General features: G+C 37.8%; 1 protein-coding gene across 2 annotated transcripts in view; it reads left to right on the forward strand.

The window, feature by feature from the left end:
• The window catches only part of CSMD2 (CUB and Sushi multiple domains 2), a 1,007,626-nt gene that overhangs the window by 647,420 nt on the left and 340,630 nt on the right, over positions 1–19,576 (forward strand). Inside the window, exon 13 of one of the 2 annotated variants that reach the window (XM_072610105.1) lies at positions 7,868–8,050. The exons of the other annotated variant lie outside the window; for it this stretch is intronic. Coding sequence (XP_072466206.1) covers positions 7,868–8,050 — 183 coding nt within the window. The remainder of the gene's footprint in view (positions 1–7,867; positions 8,051–19,576) is intronic. 2 annotated transcript variants of the gene reach the window in all.

A 19,576-nucleotide genomic window follows, 5' to 3' on the forward strand; every position in this document is an offset into this window, starting at 1 on the left:
AATAGTTTGTACAGATGCGTAGTGATAAGAGATAGAATCCCATAAAACAAATTCTAATTTAGTTTGGATGGAACATAAAGACTGGAAATGTAAGTTGAAATGAGGTTACATAATTGACATTTTATGCTAGTGTCAATAGAATCCACCGAAAATTTTTGAATAGGGGAGTGATGTTCAGAACTGTGCTTTAGGAAGATTATTTTAGCAACAGTGGAGGATGTATTAGAAAAGGGAGAGACTGAAAATAGGGAGAACAATTTAAGAGTTTCTTACACTAGTCTAGATGAGAACCAATGAACATCTGTACTAGGGATTTAGCCATATAAGTAGATAAAAGAGACAAATTCAAGAGATATATATTTTAAATAGAATTAACAAAATTTGTTTACTGATTTAATATACAGACCATGAAGGATAGAGAAAAGTCAATTATCTGGCTTTTCAAATTGCATGAATAGAAATCTCTTAATAGAAAGAGATAATTTTGGAATATAGATGGTTTTAGGGGTGAATTCTGATGTGAATACCTGAAGCTTGGAATAGTGATGATACATCCTGATAGAGACAGAGCTTGGAATAGCAATGAAGCATACTGATAATAGGTAGTTAGCAACAGAGAACAAGAGTTTAGAAGAGAAATTAGAACTAGATATATAGATATAGAGTTATTTAATCCATGGTATGTAATGCCCAAAGGAGAAAGAAGAGGACCTAGGTCAAGCTTTGATGGTTACTTATACTTATGAAGTAGGAGATAGGTAGTGATCCAGAAAAGAAAATTAAAGATTATTTGATGCAAGGAGGTTGGAAACTATGAGGAAATCATGATTCAGAAGTCAAGGGAAGAGTGAGTTTCCAGTAAGAAGAGAGAGCAGTATCAAAAACTTTTGTCAACCAGAGATGAGGATTAAGAAGATGTCGTTGGATTTAGTAGTGGGGATCGTTTGGTAACCTTGGAGACAATAACTTTAGGAAAGTGGTGAGGTTGAAAGACATATTGTAAAGGACTGAAAAGTGAATGAATATTAAGGATGTGAAGGCAAGATAGATTACTCTTTTGGAACTTGTCAGTGAAATAGAGAAAAGATAGAGTATGATAACATTGAAGGATGATGGATCAGATTAATTTTTTAAAAGGGTGGAAGAGATTTAGGTATGTGTAGGCAGTAGACTGAGGTTTGTTAAAGATGGGAAAAATTTGAGCATTTGTAGCAGAAGACAATGAGACAGTAGAAAAGGAGAGAGGATGAAAGGTGTGGATATTATCAGATACAGGAAACTGGGATCAAGGAAACAAATAGAAAGTTGGCTTCAACAAGAAGAAAGCCAATTCTTCCTCAGAGACAAGAGGACAGATTTAGAATGATTTTGAGTTGTGGAATATAGGGGATGAAGGCTTGCTTTCATGAGTAAAGAGGTTGGCAAGGTCATGTGTTGAGAAAGGTTAGTGGCATGTCCTTGAGAAAGGAGAAAATTTAGAATAGCAGAGAGCAGTCAATGAAGTCAATCAAGGAAGAACAAAAAAATTGCTTTGTGATATAGTGAGGACCCATGGGAGATAAAATAACAAGACTTTATAGTAGCAACTAACTGACACAGTTGATAGGATATGAGACTTGAAGTTAGGAAGAACTGAGTTTGAATTCTGCATCAGATAGTTACTATCCAGTTACTATCTGTGGGACCCTGGACAAGTCACTTAACCTCTCTATCATCTCAGTTTCCTGATATGTAAAATGGAGATAATAATAGCAACCTCAAAGGATTGTCCTAGCCATCAGATGAGTTAACATATATAAATACCTTTACAAATTTTAAAAGTTATGTTAATGATGAGAAGGAGAAGGCAGAAGAGAGAAATAATAATAATGGCTGTAGTTAGTATGGTTGTTAGACTTTTCCAGCAGTTCCATAGTATAGAAGTAGTAGTAGTAGAGTAACTGAGGGTGTGACTGGTGGTAGCATGACAAGATGGATGCTGTAAAGTTGAGTCATTCAACCCTAGCATCAGAAGAAGGACAATTGAAAAGTGAGAATAGAACAGGGATAATGGATTGGGAAAGAAAGAGATGGTTGGTGCCTGGATGTTAGAAATGGTTTAGAAGAAGTGCTATGCAACAGAAAAGGTAGAAGGATAGGAGGTTATGATATTAAAATTGGAATTTCCAAATTCAAGATCATATAGAAGACACTGTTTTCTAATATTTTTCATATGAATTTGTTGATTGGAGCATTCCTGAGTCTTTACTAGCCTTTAGATTTTGTTGAAAAATTTTACATTATACCATGAGTGTCCTATATATCTGGGACCCCACTCTTTCTCCCTCTAGACTTAAGTCATCAATGAGTCTTAAACAAGAGTTCTATTTTAAAACAATTGCAAATTTTTTACAAAACAGTTAATTTGTAAAGTATTCTCCTTACAAGAATCCTATAAACTCAGATCCTATATATCTTACTATCTTCATTTTACAGAAGAGGAAAGTAAAGCTCAGAGAGGGTGAGTGATTTGTCCAAGTTCACAGGGCTGAAACTCAATTCTAGGTCTAATGATTCCAAGTTCAAGTGCTTTTGGTATTATACCTTACCATATATATTTAGGATTTAAAAGTTGAAATTCTGAATATTCACCTGACTAATAAAATTTATAGATCCTAAACTTCTCAATATAAACTAGTTCTTGCTTCAGGGTCTGGTTGCCATATGGTATTTGTTATATTGGAGTTAGCACCACATGCTTCTACAGCATGTCCCAAGTCCTGGAATGATATTTTCTCACAAACTTCTGTAATGGCTCTTGACTCTGCCTACCTTCTAACTTAGGTCATTGATCGAATTATGCTAAGTGCCAGGCCCTCAATTAATTGTTATGGGTGAACTATCCCTGGTGCTGTTCTTTAGCATCGTTGTTAATGATCAATGATGACATCACTAAATACATTTTTTGAGCAGAGGAATCATGACAGCTCATGTAAAGCGCCATCTGCCATTAACAATGTCCATAACCAGTTCCTTCCAGAGTTCAAGGAGAAAAAAAAACATGCAAAACTTAAAAACCCTATTTATTTACTATGGGAGAACTTAGGTCATACAAGGGGAAACCAAGAATTTGATCAATATACCCGTTAGCTAGCTTAGTCGTGGTGTTTGACCACCTGTAGTAGGGAACGTTTTTGAGATCTTTTCAAATATACATCTTTATATCTCCAGAGGGATAGCATGTTCACTTATTTGTCTTGTGTGTTTAGTCAATAGCTGCTTTCCTGGCCAGCTAAGAAGTCAAGTTCTATCCCACTTTTTGTGGAAGAGGGTTATCAGTGATTTGGATGAACCTATAGATGACATGTTTATGAACTGCATATCACATAAATGTGAGAGAATAAACTGATACTTTAGATAATAGCATTGAAATTTTTAAAAATTTTAGCAGGCTAGACAGAAAAGCAAGTATCTACAGATATTTTAAGGGCTTTTATGAGGAAGAGGGATAATATTTGTTTTAATTGACCCCAGAGGAAAAAAAAAACTAAAATGACAGTTAAAGAGAGACAGATTTTGGCTTGATGTACAGAAAAATTTCTGAATAATTAGAGATATCAAATCTGGAAACAGATTTCCTTTCTCAGTGGTGGATTTTTACTTATTAGATATTTTCCTTTGGAATATAGAATAGTTTTTTGCCAGAAGGTTGAACACTAAATGATAAATTATTTGACCATGGTGGACCATATAGAATTGATAAAAATACAAAATAGCTCTCAGCCATCTGTGAAAGTGACATTATGGCAAAAAAAAGTGGAAGGATGCTAATTATGAAAGTCCTTCAAGCCATCTACAAATATTAACCTAATTGTTGACCTAAATATGGTAATCTTGTATTCAAAGGAGACAAGAAATATTATTTCTCAGAACACTTGAAGCCTGTAAGCCCCTGAGGATCAAAAGCAAAAAAAAATCACTTTTAATATTTTTCTCACAATATTTTAACTGTTAGATGGTTTGTGACAATTCATTGTTCAGACAAGAGAAATGTTAGCCAAAGCAACCTTGTCTCAGTGTATTCAACATAATATGCCACTATATTTTCATCATTGATAATAAGGTAATAGCTATATTTGGAATCCATCATGTTAGTACTTAATAAGCTATGTGAGGAAGGAAAAATGGTACTTGAAAAGATGAGCTTGGGGACAGTAGTTGAACCTGTTCTTGTGCACAATATCAAAGTCCTCCAGGGGTCCATCTTCAAGATATCTATAAGTGGGATAACTTTCAAAAGAATGGAAAATATCTTGAATGATGTTATCTCCTCAACAAAGTAAACAAGACTTCATCACAAGGTACCAATACATTTACCACTTGTTGCTATAAAATCTTTATGAGAATGAACTGTGAACATATTGAGGATAATGATAAAGGCGGGTGGGGGACCAAGAGAAAGGATAGAGCCAGCTTTTGCAGATGATTCTCTTTTGTAGACCATGTTTTTAGGGGCACAAATAACTCAGAAGGAAAAATAAACTGAAAATTCCATGGGTGAGAAGCACACAGAATGTGAAGGAATGAAAAAGAAAGATTATCTGCTAGTCAAGGAAGTGTCCATGTGATGAGTTCATGGATACATTGAAGTTGGATACTTTTTTAATTGGTGAAAAGATTCTTTGACAGATCAATGAAACATATGTGTTCACTATCACTTGATAGTTCACTTCTTTAGCAGCCTCCCTAGCTGACAAAATACTTGGAGTCATGGAATTATTTGGTAATTATGTCCAATTAAAAGATGTAGATTTTATTTCTATATTTTGTATCGTAGTTCTGTATCCTTTAAAACAATTCATGGTGTGGTTGTGCTGTTGATTTGTTTAGAATAATATAATTCACAATGGAACACTGTCATTGATCCAAATGCAGGAGTAGATATTGACATATTGATGGTCCCATCCTCACCTCTATGAGCAAGGTAAACATTTGCTTTCAGATAGCCAAGTGAAATGGAGGGGGGAATATCTGAGGACCAGGTACTGGGACAGCTGGTCCCATCTAACTCTCCTGCAGCATTGAAGGCTGGCATTATGGTAGCACCATAGGACTACTTTTTGTGAGTTCTGCCACTCTATGCAGTTTCACTCTGGTTTTTGGAATTCCTTAACACAATACCTTTTGCTATGATCCAATTTACCAAAGTCTTAGGCCTACTCTATCCAAATCTTTTACTTTATTGCTGGCCAAAGACAGCAATAATTTATGTTCTTGATGTAATGACTTGTGTGTGGTCTACCCCCACATAAACATAATCAGGGAGTATTTGTGGAAGGTATACGGTATTCACTTTCTGAGATTAATGATTCATTTTTCATAGAATTCATTTGTATATCATTGAGATGAGTCATCTCACAGGTACAGACTTAATTAAGAAAGGCATTAACTAACTGGAGTTTGACCAAAGGAGTTTGACCAGAATGTTAAGAACAGGCTGTGTGAGTATTGGTCAAAGGATTGCGTGAGATAGGTGAAGACTTCTCAGACTGCCTTCTAAAATATAGAAAGGGCTCATGATGAACCACAGGCCTCAATTTCATGCTGCTTACCATCGCATGATTTTGTAGAACTTGAAAGCTAAAGATATGCCAAATATGGAAAAAAGCTTTACATTGGCTAGCTGCATACTTCTTGGTTCCCTACCTGTGGTAGATAGCCACAAATAGATTGTACCCTCAGGGCTTGCATCAATGAACCCTGAGGAAGGGGGTTAGGGAGGAGGGCATTGCAGTTAGAACCTATAAAAACTGCTGCTTTGGGCACACCCTTGCTCTCCTTAGCCATTTCCATCTTGAGTGCAGGCAGGAGTGCCCTTTCTCGAGAAAGCTGAATAAATATCTTTCCTTTTTACTCCTTTGGTCAAGACTCTAATTTTATTAAGGGGGTCATCCCACACAGGAGCTAAGAATGGCCAGCTTGAAGAAGAGAAGACTTAAGGTGAAGGAAATAATATTATCTTCACAGATTTGAAGAATTATCTTCTAGAAGGTAGATTATAGTTATTTTGCACAAAACCCAAAGGGATGGCTAGAATTAATAGGGGAAGTTGAACTAAGGCAAAGCTTGATTTGTTTTAGGAAAAAGTAATTTAAAAATTAGAAATGTATACAATTGTAATGGTGTTCTTTGAGAAGTAGTGGATTCTCCCTTACTGAAAGTATTCAAGTGGGAGGAAGTTGAATGATAATTGGGAATAGTACAATTATAACCTGTTTAATTTAATTTTAAAAAATATAATTTGGATGAGATTATATCTGAGCTTCCCTCAGAAAATCATAGAATCATAGTTTTCAATTCTAAGAGTTTGTGATGTTTGTAATTTGGTTAAAGGTGTCCCAGATGTGTACTTAAGTGCACATCTTACTGTGCACTTAAGGAAATGTCCATGTGATGAGTTCATGGATACACTGAAGTTGGATACTTTTTTAATTGGTGAAAAGATTCTTTGACAGATCAATGAAACATATGTGTTCACTATCAACTGATAGTTTCACTTCTTTAGTAAGTGGCCTTGAGCCACAGGTGGCCAGTTTCTGAATTTAGGAGAGTCAGCCTTGAGAAAAGAAATCACCTCTCCAAGCACGAGAGCCATGAGACAAGGCGTAACAACGTTCACGTCTTAGTCTGCCCTGTAAGCACTGAAAAATCTGGTGATGGGCACATATTTCAGTAAATCCTGGTTGGTCAGGACTTCCATGATATAATCAGGCAGTTAATTAACAAGTTTTGAGATACAGGGTCAAAAGTGAAACAGTCAAGGATTTACATTTACTCAAGCAGATATTCAGTAAGGAGATGTATACTTGTGGAGTCAGTATTTATAGGACAATGGTAGGAAAGGTCGTTTTCCATATGTCTTGTGGAGGAGTTGATACCAGATATAGATATAAACTTCAGCCATTTCTAAAGCCTGTAAACTGCTGATGAGACTTGTTTAGAAACCTAGACCATGAATTCTTGGCAAATATTCTGGGCAACATCTTTCTGAAACCATTTCTGACTATTGCAGGCCTTATTGCTGGCACCCTTCTCTGAACATTTGCATTCTGTACTATAAAATTTATCATCTAATTACATACTGTCTTATTTTGTTTCTGATTGCTTCATGAGAATAAATTCTGTCTCTCCACATAGACTGTAAGTGCCTCAAAGGATGAAGACTATCTTCTTCTCATCCTGATGCCTCTGCAGTATGGCTGAGCATGGGGTTGGGCTGCTAAATATGTGCTAATTGATGCTGATTGCTGACTGAGGCATTTATGAGTGAAAAGCCACTTCTTGGGTGATAAACGCCAGAGAGTCAATCAGGAACACATTCTCACCTACTATTGCCTATTGGGGAACATTGATACTTCATTAACTTTATGCTAGGAAGTTACCTGGCCTGCTCACTCCAAAGCTTGCTCCTCACAACTACTTCTGTGGTCATATGGCCAAGCTCTCCTAGCTAGCAAGTGCTTAGTTTCCAGGCCAAGCTACTGATTGCTTACCCAGCACATTTGAGATTTTATAATTTTGTTATTGTGGATATTCCCTCCATCAGTGAAAGCTGCAACTCCTCAAAAACTAACGTAGATTTGGCTCAGTTCAGGTGAAAAATGAGAGGTGGCCACATTGAACTTCTAGATGCTCCACTCTGTGATAAAATTGGAAAATTGCAGGGTATCCATAATGCTTCCATACTTGATCATGGCTGTATGTATATGTGTGTAGTGGTGACCACTAAGCAGGTATGTAGCATGGCATTCAGTGTGGACCTTCTCTGAGGGAGATCTGAGGAACCCAATCACATTTTATCTTTGGCTTTTGTTTTTCTGTCTTCCAGAGATTGAACAGGGGAGCTGCGGGGATCCTGGTGTGCCAGCCTATGGCAGAAGAGAAGGCTCGAGGTTTCGACATGGAGACACTTTGAAGTTTGAATGCCAGCCTGCCTTTGAGCTGGTGGGACAGAAGGCAATTACCTGCCAAAAGAATAATCAGTGGTCAGCTAAGAAGCCAGGCTGTGTTTGTAAGTGACCAGCGAGGTTGGGGTTTTTAATGTGTGGGTAAGAGGTGGAAAAGTTCTAGAATAGCCCACTTCCTTTACCTGATCTTTCAGACATAAGACCCTCTCTAGGCATTACTAACAAGTTTGTTTGTCCATTCTTTATCCTCTTAGCTTCTCCCCAAGTGCCAGTCTTCCTGTTATTTTTGGCACTTGTTTCTTTCGTTATCTTGGAGCATTGGTGGTGGTGGGGTGAAGCATCGATTCTGAGTCATTAATGACTGAATTGGTAGGGAGAGTTAAGAAAAAGGAAACATAGGCCACGTTCTTTATTTCTGCTGGTGAGGGCTTCGTTGACTTGCCATTGGAGGCTTCTGACTTTTGGTCCCTAATCATGTTTAGAATACTCAGCACCTTGTTGGAAAACCCTTCTCTGAGTGCCCTTCAAGATGGAATTTTCTTTACCAACAAGGTGACCTAAACAAGTTGCGCTGAGCCAGTATTAACCTAACCTCAAATTGCTATGACTTTGGCCTGTGGCCAGCATAGTGTATCATTTCTAAAGATGAAATTGAGAGAGACAAGATTGCTTATGTTGAGAGAGAAGTGTTGATTTGGAAACATGCCATTCCCTCTTCCCATGCCTGCTATGATGGCTATATATTGGGAAGCTACAATGAAAGAAAATGTAGTTTTGGGTTTCCTGAGGGAATTCAAGAGAGGGAGGCTGTGTGATGTTTACGCAAGTTATTATGTACTTCAGATGTCAGGGTATTCCAGGCTTTTGGACAGTTATAATTCTGTTTGTTAAGATTTCATCCAATGGGATCAAAAGTATACTAGAATAAACTTTGCTGTGATGACTTTCTTGGTGGGAAGGAATGAAGGTCATGGTGCACTGGATATCTTTCTGGGTAATGCATATAACTTGAGAATCAGAAGCATGTGTAAAGATGGAGTATTTCAGTTGCAGAAAGATTAGCAATTCTGTTTCCCCTTCCAAATATTTCAAATGGTATTAGTCTGGGGGCTGTTGTGATTGGCATGTGCAAAAGGAGGGGGATGCGTGGCCAACTGTTTATTGGGAGAATAGAAACTTTGTCTTTTCTGTGATTTTATTTCTCTTTAACCCACATCCTCAATGATTTTTTATGTTGATAGTATAACACAACCTCAAACCACCTTGGTTTCTCTTGTCTCACACATCCTTCTGCTTGATTGCTAAGAGCCATAAATGGGTCTGGCCGTGGGCTGACTGTAATTTGGTGATACTGTTGGATTAATGGTGTAATGATCATGGATTTAGCTTTGGGTGGCTTAAGCTTATCATTTCCATTCTAATAGATGGCAGAGATATCAACAAATGAGGACTGGCAAAATCCTGTTATATATTAAAAGCCTTGGAAACTTTCTCACCCTGAAGTTTCATTCTTCTTGAGGTGAAAGATGCACATGGCTAAAAAGTTCCTAGTTTTTCTCATGAGGGTTGGGCAAGGCTCCTGTAATTGTACTAGGTTTCCATATTAGGGCTTTTACTAAATTTAGGGAATTGGCATTGCATCTTTCATATGGGTATATTTGTTTCACTATATTCATTCCATAGAGGGTCATGGCTATCTGTTAGGGTAGGAGTCAAGTGAGACAGAGGGAAAAAGAAAGGTCTGGAAGAACAGGTTCAGATTCAAATAGAAAGCAGCTCTCCTGACGTTCCATATCCGTAAGCACCCTGACATATACAGGGGGGCCTGTGTTCCTTGATCTGCTTTTACAAAAGGAAAGGCAGCTTTTAAGGGGTTAACAATTTCCTTTAATCAAGCATATATATCATTCACTTAGTTTAGGAAATCAACAGATAATGCTTTCAAACTGTGTGACATAAGCAATACATATATCAGAAATCAACAGACAGGTCCAACTGTCTGACCATAGTTCAGAGAGAGGGAAGCACCAGAATCTGGGTTTTCATAGGGCTGCCCCCCCTTTGAAGCTGCTTAGCATCTTCCCAGAGTCTCATCTGGTACACAAACCTTACTCTAAAAACTAAGCCCCAAAGTAAAACCTCAACCTCAGAGTATTTATACACTTTTCAGAGCCAGAGGGCATGACCTTCTGACTTAGTGCCTCAGTAGAAAAAACAAAAGATACTTGGGACCTTCTTACAAAACAGTTTCCTTAATCAAGCTTCCCTCACTGGGCAGTCCCAGTAATGGGTGGGAAAGATCCTCCTTAATCACATTATTCAGAGGTATCATACTTCTTGGTATAAACAAAAGCAGCACAAAGAACCTACTTTGCTTGGCCTCACAAGTTCACAGTCTAAGGGGGAGATATGTCAGCAACTATGTACAAACAAGCTATATACAGAATAAATAGTAAGTAATCAGCAGAGGGAAGGCAATAGAATGAAAAGAGATTGGGAAAGGTTTCCAGATGGAATCTTAGCTGGGACTTCAAGGAAGCCAGGAGGCAGAGATGTGGAGGAAGAGTATTTAGCCTGGGGGATAGTCAGGGAAAATCTTCTTGGGAGAAGATACAGTATCTTGTTTGAGGAATAACAAGGAGGCGAGTATCACTGGATTGCAGAGCATGCTGGGGAATGTGAGATGGAAGAAGACTGGAAGTGAGGGCATAGGTTTTGAAAAGCTTTGAACACCCAACAATGGGCCTTCTGTTTGATCCTGGAGGTGATGGAGAGCCACTCGAGTTCATTGAGTAGAGGGGAGTGACATGTTTGAACGTGGGAAAATTACTTTGGATGCTGAATGGAAGATGAACTAGAATGGGAAGAGGCCTGTTTCTTGCAAGCTATTGTGAAAATCCAGTCCTGAGGACATGGACCTGTACCAGGCAGTGTCAGAGAAGAGAAGTAGGTGGATTCAGATATGTTGCAGAGAGGAAATTGACAAGCGATGGTTTATGGAGGTGAGAGATAGTGAGGAGTTGAGGATGACACCTGAGCTGGTGAGCCTATGAAGCTAGGAGGATGGCAACGCCTTTGGCAATATTAGGGAAGTTTAAAAAGGTAGAGGACTTAGCAGGGAGGGGAAGATAATGAATTCACTTTTGGACACATTGAGGGCAAAATATCCATAGGACCTCCATTTTGAGATATCTGATAGGCTGTTGGAGATATGAAACTGGAGGTCAACCAAGATGTTTGGGCTGGATAAGCAGATTTGAGAGTTATTAGCATAAAGAGAATAATTTTAGTTTCAGATGAATGCTGAGGTTCTTTGTATAATGTTTAATAGTTGACATTTTTCGCCAGTTTTCTGGGCTCACTTTTTCCTACTTACAGCCTGATCTGCCAAGTTGTTGCCTTCCCTCTTGCAGGGAACTCTTCCTTCCTGCCTAGTAGAGAGATACACCATTCTTTCTTTCTCTTTTCACTTGTCTTCTGGCCTGGACTGCCTTCAGTGAAAAGAGAAATATTCCCTTAACTCCCTCTGGTTGCATCTGCGGAGTTACCTAATAGCTTGAGAGGGCTTCACCTTGAGGACAAACTTTTAATGATGCTCATTATTACCTAAGGCAGTTAGATGGCTCAGTAGATAGAGCTCTGGACTGTATCAAATCAAGAGAGAACCTGAGTTCAAATACAGCCTCAGACACTTAACAGATGTGTCACCCTGGTCAAGTCATTTAATCTCTATTTGCTTCAGTTTCTTCTACTGTAAAATGGGAGATGTGAGTATCAAATGAGATATTTGTAAAGCACTTAACACTGTCTGCTTTATAAAAATTTTCATTCCCTCCACCCTTATCACTTGAATTGATTATTGAATGATTACCAAACACATTCTTTCATGCATTCCATTGATTCTCAATCCCCAACTGTCATTGTTCAGATTCATTCTTCATCCCCTAGTACCTGCTCTCTTATTCTGTTTCTCTCAAATATTCCACTCTAAATGCATCCAACACTTCCAAGGAGCTCTCAGAGTGCTTGATCTGTAGGTGACAAACTTGCTTTCATCTTAAGTCTGTTCTTTTCCTACTTCTTTTATCTTCTGACTCTCACTGAGACCTAGTTCCCTTTTGATGATACAGCCTCTCTGACCACCCTTCCCAGCACTGGTTGCACTTTTCCTCATTCCTCTCATTGACTGAAGTGATTATAGCTATTGATACTACTTCTCCCTTATAAAATATGTATTATTTAAAAAAATAAGTGCTAATATAACATTTAGATCCTTTAGTTTATTTCAAGATTCAATTTTTAAGCTCTTTGCATAAGAGACCGTGCTAAACCCTAGGAATGCAAAACCAGAAAATGAATCCATTTTTACCTTCCAGAAGTGTACATTGTACTTGATGGATACTATAATTCTGGAATATGTACAAAGTGATTGGCAGTGGGTATCGAGAAGGGTTCTGAGGGGGATCAGAAGGTCGGTTGCTAACGCTGTTCTTCCTTAATTTTATTGTTATTGCTCATTCATTAAGTTGTATCTGATCCTTCTTGACCTCTTTATAACACAGTATAGCCAAGGGGATTTTCTTGACGAAGATATTGGAATAGTTTGCCTCTGCCATTTCCTTCTCCAGTGGATTAAGGTAAACAGAGGTTAAGTGACTTGCCCAGGGTCACACAGCTAGTAAGTGTCTCAGGCCAGATTTGAACTTCCTGACTCCAGTCCCAGTGCTTTGTCCACTGAGCCACTTAATTGCCTCTCCCATAACTTGCCTCTGTTTAACTACTTGGTATTTTTTGTTAATTTTTTTTCTCTATATTTTCTATAGAATTTTCTAAATGTTTCTTCTGTGTGTACTTGTGTACGTACCTGTTGTTTCTCCTGATAGAAAAATGTAAACTCAATGAGAGCAGAGATGGTTTCTTCTTAATTCTTTTTTTTCTTTCTTTCTAAGAAGGGAAAATGAGGAGGGAAAGTATTTTAGGAATAGAGGCAGGAGATGGGTTGTTGACTACTAGGTACAGCAAACACTGTATACAAGTTTGGCTAGAATTTAGAATGTGTGAGGAGGAGTAATGTGAAATAACTGAAAAAAATAAGAGTCAGATTGTGAATTTCTTTGTGTAGCAAACAAAGGAATTTGTATTATCCTAGAGAAAGTGGGGATCCTCTGAAACTTCTTGAGCTGAGGTGTTAGGAATATCAATTTGTTAGCTGTTTAGATGATGGATTGGAATAGAAAGGACCTAGCTGTAAGTCTAATTAGGAAGCTATGGTAATAATGCAGTCAAAAAATGATGAGGACCTCAGCTAGAGAGAAGATGATAGAAATGACAGATGTTGAGGAGGTACAACCAATAAGATTTGGCAACAGAATATATATGATGTTGGGAGAGTGTTAAAGAATAAAAATTGGAAAATGATGCTGAATTTGCAGACTCTACCTGGCAAGATGGTGCTGCCTAAGACATAAATAGGGAATTTGGAAGAGGGGTGGGATTATCAGGAAAGATAATGAGTTCTGTTTCAAATATGTTGAGTTTGTGATGCTTATGAGCTATCCAGAAGATAACTAATAGCAGGCAGCTGTTGACACATGATTGGAGCTTGGGGGAATGTTGAGAACTACATAGGTAGATTTGGCAGTCGTCTGAATTATGATGACTCCCAAATAACTGAGCCCACCCAGGTGAGCAGATGAAATCACCAAGAAGAATAAAGAAAAGACTATGGTGGGGGGGAGGGGAGGAAGAATCTGTGCTGATTCAGCAAACGAGACAGAAATTGGTCATAGAGCTAAGAGATGGGAGCCTTTGTCTTTTCTGTGAATTTATTTCCTTTCCATTCATATCCTTCATGACCTTTTATGTTTCATTGCTGCAAAGACTCAGGGAAGAGAGAATATCTAGAAGGCAGTGTAAAATGGTGCAGAGAAGTCAAACAACAAATATTTATTAAGCACCCCTAGGTGCTAGGCACTGTGCTAAGGTGCTTTACAAATATTATCTCACTTGATCTTCACAACAACCCTGGGAGGTAGCTGCTCCCCATTTTACCACTGAGGAAACTTGAGCAGACAGAGGTTAAGTGACTGTCCCAAGGTCAAACAGCTAGTAAGTGTTTGAGGCTGCATTTGCATTTAGGTCTTCCTGACTTGAGGACCACCTCTCCATCCACTGCATTACCTAGCTCCCTAATGAAGGATAAAGATTAAGAAAAGGCTGGAAGTTTTAGCAGTTAATAAATTGTCAGTAACCTTGAAGAAAACTTTCAATATAGTCATATGGGAAGCCAGATTACAAGCGTTAAGAAATTAGAATCCTTGAATCCAGAGGAATTTGATTTGAGGAGATGCTAGGTTCAGCAAAGGATTTTTGTTTGTTTTGCTTTGTTTGAAAGATGAGGTAGATTTGGATATGTTTGGAGGTAGTAGGGAGGTAGGAAGTGGATAAAGAAGTATTTCTAATTAGAATATGAGGATAAGCATAGATCCTGGAGGGGACTCTTCATTTACAATTTTTTTTTCATTCATATGTAAAGGTTAATTGACTTGTTCAAGGTCACACAGCCAATAGTATCCGATGCCAGATTTGACCTTAGGTCTTTCTGCTTTCACATCTGACACTTTGTCCAGAGTACCACCTAGCTGCCATCTTTTTTTTTTAAACTGATTCTCAGACTTCTAAGATTGAAAGTCATTCCTTTATAGCCTAAAGGACAAATAATTCTCGGGAGAGATAATAGGCAGCCCTGTTTTACATTGATAGGTGAATATAGTCAGTCCATTCTTAAGACATTTAAACATTGAGAGAAGGTGAAGCAATAAAGATATGGAGTCTAAAATTTGAACACACTGGTTTTCATGAGCATGAACTGAAACATGTACTCAGACTGGTTGGTCCCACACTTGCAGATTCTTCTCTTCCCGCTGGGGTAGCCCTGTAACTTACCTTAGCCATAGAGAAATGATAGAGAAATGGAAATACTGTAAGAATTATAAGAAACTGTTCTGTTAATACTTTTGCCAACTCCTAAACACATCTGATTATCAAGAATCTTGCCTACTCATTGAAACATTAAATTGTCAAAACTTTATTTAAGATGATCCACAAACCAATGTGATTTGGACATTTATAATGCAACCTCAGATCTGGAAGAGACCTGTTAATCTAGCATAGCTTTCTTCTCGGCCCAAGAACTCCCCCTATGGCATTCTTGGCACATAAAAGTGACCATTATGCCATCCTGACTTTCTAGTTGCAGGGAAGTGACTCTGTTGCAAAATAATCTCTTATTGTTGACAAGTTTTTCCTTACATTGGAATAAAAATTTAACTCTTTGTATTTTTTAGTTCAATTCTACAAAAATGATTGTGTCTACTGTATACAAGCATGGTGCTAGGTGCTAAGAATACAAAATAAAACATTCCTTGCCTTCAGGGATCTCACGTTCTACTGGAAGTTAACAACAGAGGCACTTAGTTAATATAAAATGTATACATTATTCATATTATAATGATATTATAAATAATATCTATTATTTCAGTGTGAGGAGAAAGAACACTAGTAGCTTATGGGCGGAGGGCTGACAGGAAGCCTGAGCCTTGAAAGATCTCAAGATTCCAAGAGATGGAGGTGAGGAGAGAAAGCATTTCAGGCATAGCACCTTCCTATTAGGAGCTAAATCAGAAGACTGAGCAACAGATATGGGTAAAACAAGTGACCATTTTGGTTGCAATGTAGGATGCAAATATATATATATGTGGGGAGGGTGATAGTAATGTGCAGTCAACATAGAAAGACAGGTTGAAACAAATTGTGATAGGCTTCAAATGCCAGACGGAGGAGTTGGTATTTTATCTTTGAGACAATAGAAAACTACTGTAACTTCTTGAACAGATAAGTAACATCGTTAGATATGTTCTTTAGGAATATCAATTTGACAATTATGTGAAGGATGGCTTGGAGAGGGGAAAGATTTGAAGGAGAGGGATAAATTAGGAGCCTTTTACAATAGTATAGAAAAGAATTAACAACGTTATGAACTAGTTTGGTGCTCCTCACTGGCCCCAGTTCTGTGGAGAGGGAATACAAAACTCCAAGTGGAGATGCTAGCTTAAGAGTACATTGTAGATAAATCCATAATATGTTATTAAGGCAATTATAGGGTTTTTTTGAGGAGCATACTTAGACTTTGGAGGCTAGTGTCAAGGACAATGACTCTCGATGTTTTGGGCAATTCCTTTCAGTTATGGGATCTATGCTCTGGAGTCCATGAGGTTGATCCAGGGGGCTATTCCTGCTGTTGGAATGTTTCAAGCCATGACCTCCCACCTCCTTCCAAGTACTCATTGTGGCTAGAGAACAGATGACTGAGCACCATGTTAGAACTTGGTTATTTACTCCTTCCTTCCCACTCCTATACTGATCCCCTGTTTGGTACATGGAGACATGTATTCTTTCACATAAACATACAAAAATACAAGAAAATTTCACTTGGATCTGAATTGTCTCTTGTAACTGAAGAAAGATTCAAGTGCTTGCCACCAGCAAGACTGTAAGCCCCTGAAGGGCAAGAACCACATATTATATAAACTTTGTACATCTTCCATGTGAACAGTTATACACAAGCACATCTAAATGCACAAAGGTCCACATGTATGCACACATACATATATACATGTACTCTCTTAAATGACTAATATTAGAACTTTTGTAGATTTCTTTAATGAAAATCTGGAAATTAGTGTTTATAGATTATCTAAAATATAAGTTTGACAAACTGATATTTCATTGTATAGACAACATTGTGGGCAACTAGGTGTGGTTAGGTGCTGGCAAGAGTGGAAATAGCAGTTTTTTTGCACATCTTACAAATTCCTCATTTTCTTATAATTTCTCCACGCTTAAGGGAAGCTACAGGGCTACCCCAGTGGGAAGAAATGCCAGAAGGGTAGAATCAGTTAGTGGATGTTTCAGGCTCATGGAGGTGGAAAACCAATATGTTCAGACTCAGACTCACATCTTTACTGCGTCTGCTTTCTTAAGTGTCTTAAGAGTGGACTCATCATATTCTTCTACTAGTACTTTATGCTGAAGCATCTTCCTTCACTTGCAAAAGGTTCTTGGTTTCCAAAAGGGAATTTCCCTGGGCAGGAAATATACCTTCACTTTGGATCAATTCACAGTTTTGACTGACTCACAATAAAGCTAGAAGTCTGAGCTGGCTTCTGAGTGGGGAAATTTGCTTTGGAGTTTGTCCAGCTGGTTGGTCAGCAGTACTGGTCAGCCTTAGAATAGGCTGATTTCTCTCAGACTGAATCTACTGGGCTGCTATAGGGTAAACTTTGTTTCAAGCGTAATGTCCTTTTCCATAGGAACTGGATAGGGAAGGTAGAGAGCACAGGATGTGGTGCCATGATACCTTTGACTAATGGGACACAGAAGGGAAAAAAAAGTAATTTAAGAAGTGAACAGCTGGCTACAAAGGCAGTGTCTCAGAATAGGATTTGGATTTCTGCATCACATCTTATACTATAAGGACGATATATTCCTGGCCAGAGATAGAGAACACCTGACAGTAGTTGGTAAGAATATATTTGCTAAGTGTCTTGGAAATCTAATCAAAAGGGATTTTGACCAAGAAAAAAGGATGAGGAGGAAGAAGAATGTCCGTATATATATATACATATATATATATATATATATTTCCAGGTTAGATATTATAGGCAGTAGTCATAAAGAAGGAAGAAGAGCAAATGAGACACTCAAATTTGCAAGGGACAAAATCCAAGTAAAACCCATGGCCTCAGGAGTCTGCACAAAAACATCTCTAATTGAGGCAACAAAAAGGAACTAGATTCCTAATGCAGGGACACAATATTGACTTCATATGTAACACTGAGACTTAGAGGGATAAAGCGCATGACTGGACTAGGGTTCTGTCTGAGTATACTTTATTCTAACAAGTAGGACAGATAGAAGGGGTATGATTTGTATAATAAGAAGCTATACCCACATGAAGAGATGAAAAAATCAGAAGGAGAAAGAAGGCATACAGTATTTACATCAGAGTTGAAGGGAAAAGCAAATGTTTTTGTCACTGACATATATCATTGATTCTTCTGGACAGAAAGAGAAAATAGATGAATAGTTTCTGAAAAAGATTATAATCCTGGCACAGAAAATTAATATAGTAGTGCTAGGGACTTCAGTTATCTAGACCATCTGCTAGAATTTTCTCTCTGTCATAAGCAGATCAGCTCATAACTTTTTGACTTGGTTTAATGATAATTTTATCCTTCAGAAAGTGAAGGATCTATCAAAAGGAAATTCTATTTTGAGTCATTCTCATTAACAAGAAGGAGCTAGTTGTTGGTGCGGAAATAGTGGAAATGTTAGGAGAAGTCTTTATGGGTACAGGAAGCAAATCTAGGCATAGTATGAAGCATTTTCTAGTTATCAAGAAAGCAGATTTGCAAAGGTTCAGAGGAAAGATGATACTGAAAGATGTGATACTGTCAAGTAAAACACTTTTGAGAAAGTAAGGGGAAAAAGTAAGGATAGGAGATGTCCAAGAATGAAATTTTGAAGGTAGAAAAAAGTTTGCCAATCTTCTCCTAATGAGGAGAAAAAAATGGGATTATGATCTGTTTCAGAAACTCCTCATTTGCCTCCTTTTTCTATTCAAGTGAGTGTATGGATTATTCCAAAGACAGAACCATTTCCATTTCCCCCTATTTGGACTTTGACACAATTTTCTCTGTTTTACTTCCTTCTCATTCCCCACTTTCTCATGTGAGTGTGCCTTTTTAATGACCACTGTGAGATTCTTATGGAAATTACCAACCAACTTAGATTTTTTAAAAAGAATTATATAGAAGATGAAAGCAAAGCCAGGTAACAGAAAATGAATGTGAGAATATAGCATAGTTCTAGAGAATTTGTGTCAGAAATGAATGTTAAAGCTCAGATTGAGCTTATACTTGGGAGAGAATCCAAAGACAATAAAAATGCATGTTAAAAAAATACATTTTGGGAAGAAAAGGAGTATCAGAAGAATGATAGAACCTGTGATTGGGGTAGAAAGGATGATATTAAGTGAGGACAGAGAAAGCAGAGCAGACTAATTCTTATTGTTTCTGTTTTCTCTGCAAAGGAGAAAGACCTTGCCCCTGGAGATGACAAAACAAAAAAGAATAACCAGGAGTTGGTACTCAAGGAAAACAAAGGAGATCAATCAATCAACTAGCATTTATTAAGTGCCACTCTACCCAACTGTGTTTGAAGATTTCAAATCACTTGACTCAGATGAACTGTATCGTTGGGTCCTGAAAGAACTGACATTGTTGAGTTACTGTGATTCCTGTCAGTTTTAGATGAAAGATCTTGGGAAACAGGAGAGGTAATATGGCATCAGAGAAGGGCAAATGTTTCTTGATATTTGAAAAAAAAATTAAGAGAAAACAAAGTTTGCAAAATATAGGCCAGTGATACTGAGTTCAATTTGTAGGAAAATTCTAGAACAGAGATGATGGACAAACAACTAATTAGGGAAGACGTGATACAAAAGACTATCAAAGACAGGTGATGCCAGCTTATTTTCAGTTTTTATTTAAACAGGATTACTGAACTAG

Source organism: Notamacropus eugenii, chromosome 5 (genome assembly GCF_028372415.1).
Source record: "Notamacropus eugenii isolate mMacEug1 chromosome 5, mMacEug1.pri_v2, whole genome shotgun sequence".
In the NCBI taxonomy this organism is placed as follows: domain Eukaryota; kingdom Metazoa; phylum Chordata; class Mammalia; order Diprotodontia; family Macropodidae; genus Notamacropus; species Notamacropus eugenii.